This window comes from Cariama cristata, unplaced genomic scaffold, assembly GCF_000690535.1.
Source record: "Cariama cristata isolate BGI_N322 unplaced genomic scaffold, ASM69053v1 scaffold20956, whole genome shotgun sequence".
Taxonomy (NCBI): domain Eukaryota; kingdom Metazoa; phylum Chordata; class Aves; order Cariamiformes; family Cariamidae; genus Cariama; species Cariama cristata.
In genome coordinates this window covers 129,277-140,574 of record NW_009624181.1, presented here as the reverse complement: position 1 = coordinate 140,574, position 11,298 = coordinate 129,277, and the positions used below count along the sequence as shown (strand labels likewise).

Here is an 11,298-nt window from a genome sequence, read left to right as displayed (position 1 = left end):
TCAGCAGTGTGTGCTTTCAGCATGGATGACATTGAGAAAGTCTTCAAAGGGAGATTTAAAGAACAAAAGACTCCTGACTCTGTTTGGACAGCTGTACCTGAAGACAAAGTACCAAAACCAAGGTAAAAGGTGCTTACTGATGATGCCATCATATTGTCCTTGTAAAGAACCACCTTAAATCAGCTGCTGTCCTGAATATCTTGTTGGGTAAAAACCAAAGCAGAGCTTTACACTTCAGCCATAAGGATGCTCATTAGCAGGCTGCCTTCTCTCATTGACTAAAATACCAAGAGGAAAACAATGTTGTTCTCCTTTCAGACCTGGCTGCTGTGCAAAACACGGCCTAGCAGAGGCTTACAAAACCTCCATTGACTTCCCAGATGAAACACTCTCCTTCATCAAATCTCATCCTTTGATGGATTCAGCTGTTCCCTCAGTCATTGAGGAGCCCTGGTTTACCAAAACACGTGTCAGGTATGACACTGTTCAAAAATAATACACGTGAAAAGAAGAACAAGAAAACGAGCTGTTAATTATATGCCTTTTGGTCTTGATAGATACAGGTTGACAGCAATTGCTGTGGACCACGCTGCTGGACCGTACCAGAACTACACAGTCATATTTGTTGGCTCTGAAGCAGGAGTAGTACTTAAAATCTTGGCAAAGACCAGGCCTTTTTCTTTGAATGACAGCGTATTACTGGAAGAGATTGAAGCATATAATCATGCAAAGTAAGTATTGTCAGAACACCTAAGCTCTTAATCTAGTCCTTGGTACCTAGCTAAAAAACATTATGGTAAATGAAAACCAGCTCATTATCATCAACATCACCACTTGTTTGTCATTTCATGGTGTTCCTCATGTTGAATAACCTGAAAGTACTTGGTCACTTGCCATCTTGCATGGGTTGAGTGAACAACCTAATTCCACTCCAGTGACGTCAGCGATACAGTCTAATTCTTCTGCAAATAGATATGCTTCTTCCTGAATATGAAATGCCATAACTGTCTGCTGTTGTTAAAAAGAAATGATGTAAGCTTATCTGGAGGGTTTCTCAAGAGTGACCAATAACATATAAACTACATCTAATCATTTTAAACTTGTTTATTCTGCTGCAAAGAATTTGAGAATGGAAGTGTTCCAATTAGACTCTACAGGCATCTGATACAGGACTCCTGTTCTGCTCTGTCGAGATATTTATGCCAACTGAGAGAACAAAGAAAATGGATTTGGATTTTTTTTTCCTACATAGTTCAGCGAACTTGTCACCTAGCTGTAAATAGGAGCCAGAAGCTGGCATTTGATAACCCATAGGTTTGTTTAGAAATCACTCAGCAAAGACTAGTAAGTTACATTTATATATGTAAAAAGTCTCTTTTCAGTATCTACACAGACAATAAATAAATAAAATGTTTGCAGTGTAAGCGCTGTACAAAGTACTACCATTACTAAAATAACAGCCTACCATTATTTTTGCTGAACAGGTGTAATGCTGAGAGTGAGGAGGACAGAAGAGTCATTTCCCTTCAGCTGGATAGAGACCACCATGCTCTGTTCGTGGCATTCTCCAGCTGCGTCATTAGAATTCCTCTGAGTCGGTGTGAGCGTCACGGGTCATGTAAAAAGTACGGCCCCGTTCCCGAACTCTCCCTTAAAGGAAGGGCATCAACATCTTTTGGGAAGGAAGTAAAAAATGCATGATTTTTTGGGGTTTTTCTCTTGCAAGGGCATGTATTGCTTCACGGGACCCATACTGTGGCTGGTTAGACCACGAGGCATGTGGAAGAGTGACACCAGGCATGCTGTAAGTACTCATTTTCAAATTAGCCCAGCATCTCTACATATGCTTTTATAGACCACATGAGCTCGTATCCTATGCCTGTTCCCTTGCACTCAATTAATCCCCATTTTTTTAAGATGGTTTTTCAGTGTACTGTATATGTAAGAGAGCAGAATGCTAAAGTCTGACCTAATTCTGCGATCTCTAGGTGAAGACTTACTTTCAGTGGGAGTTTTACATGTGTGTAGGGGGAGGACAAGCAGACCTGTAGGAAGAGCAGTTGGAAGCGGGAAGGCAAGAAATTGCTGCCTGCAAACCTGAGCAGCTCAGAGAGGACAGTACACAGTATCCCTTCCCAGGCACGCTCACAGCCAGGGCACAGTCAATTGCAAATATGAAAGCTCAGGATTCACAGTGGAAAGAGAGTGAGATTTTTGCCTCCACACTGCAGCTTGGGTGATATATATGCATACCAAAGGCATTTTTGCACAAATCAAGTCTGTAATGTACAGTGCATTAGCAGCTGTATCTTAAAAAGAGGCCTTTGTAGCAGGCCAGTGCAAACTTTTAGTAGTATAATTGGACAGTTGTATCTAAAACCAAGAGCATGCCCAATATAGAAGACATGATGAAGTTGCTGAAAAAAAGGATTTTTTTTTCTTCTATTTCCTGGCATAAGCATGTATATAGAGTTTTAAAGCCGGGTTACAACTAACTTGTGCATTTTGTAAAACAATTTTTGGGCCATACGCTAGCTCTTGTATATGTTTCCATTTGGTGCTTCCAGAGGAAAAAAAAAAAAAATCACCATTTGTTTCCCTACTAATACTGTTAATTGCAGGTTCTCTCTGTTTGTTTCATACAACCACAGCACAGGAGGATATGTACAAGATGTCGAATACGGCAACACAGCGCAGCTTGGGGACTGCCATGGTAAGGCATAGTCATTGCAGCTTGTTTATAATGTCTCAACAGTAGTCTGTGGCCACACCTCATTGTGGATGTTAAATTTATGATGAGCTTTTCAGTAACATGATGAACACATCACCTGGTGTTACTGTGGATGTTCACAAAGCTGAGCTTTTTGGTCCTGGGTGGCAGAGTTTTGTCTTTCCTTCACCAGTTTACAGTTATTTGGGGTCTACAGCAAAGTATTGAAGAATTTACTTTTTGTAACCAGTAATATTTTAGTTTTTATTTTCCATTACTCAGGTTTGAGATCTTTTGCTTTCTTTTTGTTACTTTTTACTGATTACTTGTTCCTTTAATTCTTTTAGAAATTTTGCCTACTACAGCTACACCAGATTACAAAATATTTGGCGACCCAACATCTGGTTAGTTTTTTTTAATTTTTTTGAATTAATGACCTTTACTTTCCTTCAGTTTAGCATTTTCAGCCCTTTTTTCCTTCCTTTTGCACAGTTGGCAATCCTCCATTTTTGTGCTTTTACTCATGTTCCCACTGATGGTAAAGATAGTCAGACTCTTCTCACTCAGCACTTCACCCTGTGTAGCCGCATGTTAACAGCTCATTATTTATTGAGACATCTTTTATTAAAGAGCCTGATTAACATAGATGACATCTTCACTGCACGAAAGTCCACTAAGCTTTAATCTTTATCCCCAGCCATGCATTTGTGAATGCCCCTATTGGTCATCTCTAGTAGATGAATGGCAGAATTTCATCATCTTCCTCCTTACCTCTCCCTTCCTCTTTTCCTTCTTTCCCAGCAAGCATTTTTGCACAAATACACATTTTTCTAAAATGTGTGTTTCAATATTTTTGAAATGTTTTAAGTAGTTTATGCTAATGGAAAAAATTTAACATCACAAACTGTGTAGCTGAATGAGGACTTGTGTAGACAAAGGTGGTGTAGAAAAAACTTTATGCATTGTTGTCAGATGGACTTCCACATCCTTTTCTCTTTCAGTGATTTTTCTAATACTGTTTTCACCGTCAGCCGCTGGTGTTCAGGGAGACGAGACCCAGTGCTCCTCTGTTGAACTCAAAAGCAGAACCTGTGTTGACTTCAACAGGAGCAAGACTGAGCCCTTATTTTCCAGTCTTTGCTCATGGAGCTTGGGTCTCAGCTTTCAAACCAAGGGCACATTTCTGACTGACAAATATGAAAATAACCTAGTTGTGTGTTAAATTTGAAAGAGTGCAACAAGAACATTATTTTGTGTTTTGGTTTCTGATATTTGCAATTCTGTAACTTGACAAGACATAATGTTTGAGACAAATATTTTCCAGATAGATTTACCTATAATGTGAGTTCCGAGAGTCACTTAGGAAAGCAAAACAAAACAAAACTGTGTTACATGGAAATGCTGCCTTGCTTGCATGAGTGTTTACTTTATCAACCGAGTTTTCAGAGTGGTATTTAGGACACGGATACAACTTGAACCTTATTTTCAAGTCCTGGATGAGTGTGCTTTTGAAGTAAGTTTCTCAGTCAGATCTCGAGCCATAGACATTCATGCCTAAAACTACTGGGACAGCGAACACAAAGTACTTGAGTGTGCAAAGTAGACTTTGGATTGTATACCCTATTTGATGTGTTTTCTCCTTATGGGCATTTTCATGTAGACTATGGTGGTTCTGTTGGGCAAATGTACTACAGAGAAGCCTGAATCTGTGCAACATTGTTCCTTAGGAACCATTACAAAACAGGGGTTAAAAACCTTCCTGCCATCCCCACCTGTAGAAATGGCTCTTCAGCAGTTGCTGGTGTACCATAATAGCACTAATGGAGCTGATCTGGTTTCTCAGGCGTAACCTGTCATGAGTGTGTATCTTTCCAAGTAACTTCTTTTTTTTTGGAAGATGTTTAAAAGGCAGCCAAGTATATTGTATGCAATGAAGAAGATAGCAATTAAGTAGAATAAGTTGTGCTTTTCACCTCCACCAGTTGCTTGCTTTAACTTTTGCACTGCTTTCATGTTTGACTTCTCTGGCTTTTTGGCTAGCAGCTGTTGATGTTTTAGTGCAGTTTTTTTCAGAAAGTTCTGAATCAATTGATTTTAATCAGCCCTCTGTACTTCTGCAGAGTGTAGGGTGTCACATTTTGCTCTGATGTGTAACTCCCATTAAATACTGTCTCCAGCTATAGCTTAGATGTGCCATGAAACAGTGAGGAAAGCCTGACTGTAATACACATTAATAAAAATCTGTTTGCCACCACAGACATGGAGTTCTCCTCAGCTTCCATTACCACAATGGCAAGTATCCCAGTTATATCACCTAAAGTGATTGGTTCCTGGAAACCTAAAGTGACTGGCTCTCGGAAATTTGTAGTTCAAGATGACCCAAACACTTCTGATTATTCTGATCCATTATCAGGTGTCCCAAAGGGTAAGGCCTTACCAGGGAATACATTGCAGCTGAATGGAAACCTGATAGTCTCAGCATTGTCTAAGGCTTAAATGTAACAGCCATGGCTGTTGGGCTATATTTTACACCCATTTCCTGTGAATATGCAGACAGTGCAATCATGTTTTTCGTACCTACTTATCTGGTGTACAAAGTGCTGCTTAGAGCTTATAATAGGAAACACAGCTAATAAGCTCAGCCTTTTATTCCTGGGGTCCTCCAAAGCTCCCATTAAAATCAGTGGGAGTTCTGGATGCATTAAAAAAAATTACATTCAAGACTTATCTGCACCTCTGGTGGTTGTTTTCAAACCAGTCTAGTTTGGATAAGACTGTTAGTCCTCATGAATGGTTGCTTACAAGAGTTTGGGGTTTTTTTTTCATTTGTTTTGTGGGTGGGTTTGGTTTTTTTTTTGGCGGGGACGGGGCGACGGGGACGGACACAACACCCAAAGAAAGCAAAGCACGGCTCCACGACAGATCCATGCATTAAATGGGGCATATCCCAAACTCTGCCTACCTGCAGCATGTTTCTGAAGAACTGAGTAAGGATGTGCTAAATTTTTATTCTCTGGATATGAGTATCAGTTTACAGATGATCTCAGTACATAGAGAGAGACAAACACAGGTTTTAAACCAAACACAAGAAGAAACATATTCTGCATGTAATTCATCTTTCTATAGCCATTCTTTTAGCTAAGTGAACCTTTGATTAGGCTCTTGGAGCAACAAAGACTTTGATTCAGTAGGACTATTGCAGTCAACCAAAGAATTGAGAAGCTTCCAATCCCATAACCAAAACTTAACACAAGTCTTCATCAATGCACAGAATAGCCAGGTGACAGACATGTTTGCACAATTCTGTATTTACTGAAAATCTCACCAGCCAAAAACCATTTGTGTTTTATTACCATTCACCAAAACATATCAGGTTTCCTATCAGCCATTACGGCAGTGCATTTGTCATTTTAATTTGTTTCGGTTATTTTCCTTTTTGCTTTAAGTTTTTGTTATCATTTGCTCTTGGTTCTGAATCACATTTTGTGTCATAGCTATTAGTGAACTTTACTCATGTTTTCTTTCTTCTTCTGCACAGTGCCATTAAAACCTATAACCCTGAACATTAACAATGTTCAAAGGCCTTGCCTCTAACAAAAGTGAATCTGTTCCTTCCCTATTGCTTTTTCATTTTAACGTCCATTGGGATAGTTAACAGAATTACTTTCATTAAAAACTAACATTGTCTTAGCTGCAAAGATGTCTGTGGTTGCTTTAAAAAATCTCAAAAAACAAAGGAAGCTTGTTAATACACAAATAAAAAACTAATCCAATATTCAACTTCTTGGTCTAAGCCAAAATTTTTCTAAATTTTAACATTTTCTAACAACTTAACCTTGCAAGTTGTTTTTTTTAATGTTATGCAAGTATTTATGTTCATTATTGACTAAAAAAAGAAAAATTGTTGCCCTGATAGAATGACATAATCTTGAACTTCAAAAATTGTACATTTATATAATGCAAAGTGTGCCACTCAAAGGCTAGCAACCTATGGATGTATTAGTTTACAAGTTTTGCACCATATTACGTTACCGTGGTTATAACAATGCAGTATGTACATTATACACTTTTACACAACATTTGCATAATCCTGTCTCTCTTTTGATACTGATTTATGAGTTGGGCAGAAAAACTGAGAGAGAAATCTATCCATGAGTTATTAATTGCTGTCTGGCCCAGTAGCATCTTCTAACCTCAACTTTGCAGCAGAAATCATGAATGTTAATAACAATACAGGCCCCTATTTGTAAGCCTTAAAGGAAATTTTGGGGAACGTAATATGAGGAGAGAAGCTTTGACAAGCATTCCTCATTATCAAAGAAAACAAACAGTCTTCATTTAGACTGGTCAATGCTCACACAGTCATTTTTATTTACAAACTTACTTGCATTCACCAGTGCTGTGGATTGCAGGATCCAACTGAGTTACACTAACACTAGACACAGAGCGCTTACAAAGACCTAGTAGACACTTCCCGGAGGGAGGCTGCCTTCTTCTGAAATGTATCAGTATGAAGTACATGTAGATTTATGATATACTGCATGTCTTTTGCAGGTGTAAGGTGGGAAGTACAATCAGGAGAGTCCAACCAAATGGTACATATGAATGTCCTAATCACTTGTGTCTTTGCCGCTTTTGTCCTGGGAGCCTTTATTGCGGGAGTGGCCGTTTACTGTTACCGGGATATATTTGTACGGAAATCCAGAAAAATACACAAAGATGCAGAATCGGCTCAGTCCTGTACTGACTCCAGTGGGAGCTTTGCTAAACTGAATGGGCTGTTTGATAGTCCCGTCAAGGAATATCAGCAAAACATTGATTCACCCAAACTTTACACAAACTTGTTGACTAGCAGAAAGGAGTTGCCACCAAATGGTGATACAAAGTCCATGATGATGGACCACAGGGGCCAGCCTCCGGAATTAGCTGCACTTCCAACTCCTGAATCTACACCGGTTCTTCAGCAAAAGACTCTGCAGGCTATGAAAAGTCAGTCGGACAAAGCGCATAGTAATCTCAATGCTTCACGAAAAGAAACCCCACTAAAAAGCCCTCAGTTTTTTCCTTCCAGTCCTCCACCTCACTCTCCTCTAAGTCATGGACATATTCCTAGTGCTATTGTTCTTCCCAATGCTACCCATGATTACAATACTTCTTACTCAAATTCTAATGCGCACAAGGCAGACAAAAAGATGCAACATATTGATCATCCACTTACAAAACCATCCAGCAAAAGAGACCACAGGAGATCTGTTGATTCCAGGAACACCCTGAATGATTTTCTGAAACACTTAAATGAAACTACTAGTAATCCCAAAGCAATTATGGGAGATATTCAAGTGGCCCACCAGACTTTAATGCTGGATCCAATGGGAAATATGTCTGAGATCCCACCTAAGGTTCCCAACAGGGAGGCATCTTTATACTCTCCTCCATCAACTCTTCCGAGAAACAGCCCCACAAAACGAGTGGACGTTCCTACCACTCCTGCAGTACCAATGACCTCGTTGGAAAGACAGAGAGGTTATCACAAAAATTCTTCACAAAGGCATTCAATATCTGCCCTTCCTAAAAACTTAAACTCACCAAATGGTGTTTTGTTATCCAGACAGCCTAGTATTAATCGTGGGGGGTACATGCCTCCTACAGCAGGCACAAAGATGGACTACATGCAAGGGACGCCGGTCAGCGTTCACCTCCAGCCTTCCTTATCCAGGCAAAGCAGTTACACAAGCAATGGCACGCTTCCTCGTACAGGAATAAAGAGGACACCCTCCTTAAAACCTGATGTGCCACCAAAACCCTCTTTCGTTCCTCAGACAACTTCAGTCAGACCACTGAACAAATACAGTTACTAGGACACATCTGTGCTAAAAATGAGTGTGGCATTGACCTGTAGAGGTTGTGAGATGATGTTGTGGTAGACACATAAGACAGAGACTTGCTTGTTATTAAAGAGAACAAAGTGGCCAAAGAAACTGTCTTTACTTCAGCAACATCTGTGTCTTGCCACGTGTAGCTGTAGCAAGACTTCGTGTCCTTGCTAAGAGCAAACACAAAAAACAAAGGAAAGTGCTGGTCATTACATTTCTTTTGTTTGGAGCTAAGGAGACATGTAGCACAATGGGGTGGGGGCTACTTTACTGTTCTAAATAGCTAAAAAAAAAGTTATTGGGAAAAAAATCAGTAAGCAAATACTTGAAAAATGGGTTCCATTTTAGACCGCCATTAAGCGTGGTCCTTCCCATTAAATGTGAACATTTTAATATGTATGCATTCACCTTGCCTCTTGCACAAATGTCAGAAAATGATAATGTCTCAATGAATATCTGGGTTATAATCAATTTGCTGGAATTCAGTCTCTGGCCCAACTGTAGCATTATTTTTTTTTTCTCTCCATGTGTGTGGCATTTTGTTTGTGCCACGGATAAAGCTGTGCGTGTGTGTGGATGTGCGTGTGTACTGTACACACTAGGATGTACTTAGATTCCCATTGCATCTTTTATGCTATGGAATTGTTTACATTGAGCATGACTGAACAAACAGATGACTCTGCCTTCTGCAGCCCTTTGGGTTCAGTTTGGAGACAGCTAAGTATGAACTGTGCATCTCTGCCAGCCTTCTGAACGATAACGCCTTGATGAATTAGTCACCCCGTGAAAGAGTGCAGATATGTTTTAAGTCTTCATATCTCTGTTTTATGCTGCTATTGATTCAGAGCTGTGCATTTCAAATCTAGTGTTTTGGGCTGGAACGGGGGAGTTTTGCTGTGTTTCCACAGTGCCTCCATCCAATACCTGGCCACTGTGAACTTGAGCCCCTGTACTTCTCATTGAGGGCAGCTAATAATCAATTCACTTGGCAAAGACCTGTGTAACTAGAGAAGGTTACGGTTTTTGTTGCTTTTTTTTTTTTAATAATGCCCTACACACTGATAGACTTTTGTCAATAAAAAAGAAGAAACATTAATTGGCCTGGCAGAAGCAGTCTGTGAAAACTCAACAGTAGTGCAATCAATTTGTTTTTGTTGTGTAATGTAAGGTTTTTTTTCCAAAGTCATGCAGGTAATGACAATATTCTGTAAATATTATGTGTGAGTTTACCTGAATCTGTGCATTTTGTGCCTTATTCATGCAAATGATAAAAGTACTAAAAAAAAAAATAAATAAAAAATCTGTCAAGTGTTCTCACTGTAGCACATATCTCCCGAGTGCCAGTTGTAAAACCTCTCAACAGCACCCAAAAAAAAAAAAAGGAAGAAAACTAATAAGCAAGAATAATTAATGGTAACTAAAGGCAGCCTACAATCCAAGAAGACAGCAGCATTAAATCACCTTACCATGATAAACATTCCACTCCAGCTCTCCGAAGGATCAAACAGTTATAATGTGAAATCGAATGAGGTTTTTAGGGTAATGGAACACCTGCTAAAGTTGTGTAAGCTATTTAGTAGGTTTTACAGTATCCACTTGCAGCTGATGTTCAACACAGATGGCTATTTTAGCTTGCAAACTACACACTACCACATTGTTTATTGAACATAATTATAGAAATAACCATGGCAGAGGAATATTCATGAATTAGCAGGACAAATAACTGCAATGGGTTTCAGAGACGGTGGAGTTTTAAATTATGTGTTCAAAGGGGAGAAAAGGTTAGTCACTGAAAAGTGGGTCTCTGTTACAGAACAAAGAATAAAGGATGGAAGTAGTCATTTTTTCTTGTAAGGCTGTAAGGGACATTTATTTCCTGAGACCTCTGGATCCAAAAATCAATGAGCTCTCTTCCTAAACACTTCTGTCTTGCAACTAAAACACTACAGATTAATAACTATTAAAAATGTACTCAGTTGTCAAAAGACACAAACTGATCCGAATTCACTTTACAAATATTAATACAGACTTGTGTGAAACCGAAAGATAAATGTATGTGAACCCTGATAACCTCCTGTAACATTGTGCTGCCTTGTAGATGGTAATGTGAGTTCTCTCAGTATTTATGTTGAAATTTCTAACATTCAACCTAGTCCTTATTATGTTAATTTAATAATAAAAGATGCTTTATCCATTTGTGCAAAGGTAAACGCAGATTGTATCTTTTTTAATGGTACAGCATAAAAAAAGTAACCCTTAAATGAAGCTGCTCTATACTATAGAGTACTTTAACATGTATAGATATCTTGTAAACTTGTATTGTGGATGTGTAAATAATACGTTCTTTGGGTTTTTAACACCGCATGTAAAGTCAAAATAAAATATTCCAATGTACCGTGTGTCTTAATTTCATTATTAGTGAAGCTAGTTTTAGGTGCATAGTTGGGGGGAATTACAATAGAGGATGAACACTGCTTGCCTTTAATAGTTCTGTGAAGAAGGCACAGAGACATCGTCGCGTCAGCTGCACAGGGCACTTGCAGAGGTGGATGGCGACGCATACAGATGTCCTTCCATTTTCATTGCAGCCACATGTCAACACACATGTTCTTGAGGGAGAGTGAGTGTAGATGATGTTCAGCGTCTTGAGTTAAATGTAAAACGTCAAAGTAAAACTGGCATGCAGTGGTAGAGTGTAGTACAGAATCAGGGTTG

The 11,298-nt window shown here is 39.1% G+C and overlaps 1 protein-coding gene across 5 annotated transcripts in view; it reads left to right on the top strand.

Annotated features, from left to right (window-relative positions):
* SEMA6D (sema domain, transmembrane domain (TM), and cytoplasmic domain, (semaphorin) 6D) overlaps positions 1-10,642 on the top strand; it is a 14,641-nt gene extending 3,999 nt beyond the window's left edge. The window contains exons 10-18 of one of the 5 annotated variants that reach the window (XM_009703080.1): positions 1-122; positions 319-474; positions 558-731; positions 1,485-1,625; positions 1,727-1,804; positions 2,652-2,713; positions 3,058-3,114; positions 4,968-5,135; positions 7,265-10,642. The exon at positions 1-122 is cut by the window's left edge and continues 12 nt beyond it. In XM_009703080.1, coding sequence (XP_009701382.1) covers positions 1-122; positions 319-474; positions 558-731; positions 1,485-1,625; positions 1,727-1,804; positions 2,652-2,713; positions 3,058-3,114; positions 4,968-5,135; positions 7,265-8,568 — 2,262 coding nt within the window. In that variant the 3' untranslated portion in view covers positions 8,569-10,642. Of the gene's footprint in view, positions 123-318; positions 475-557; positions 732-1,484; positions 1,626-1,726; positions 1,805-1,953; positions 1,963-2,621; positions 2,714-3,057; positions 3,115-4,967; positions 5,136-7,264 lie in introns of all 5 variants that reach the window. The other 4 variants (XM_009703081.1, XM_009703082.1, XM_009703084.1 and 1 more) reach the window with 4 other exon arrangements.
* Positions 10,643-11,298: the final 656 nt, after the last annotated feature.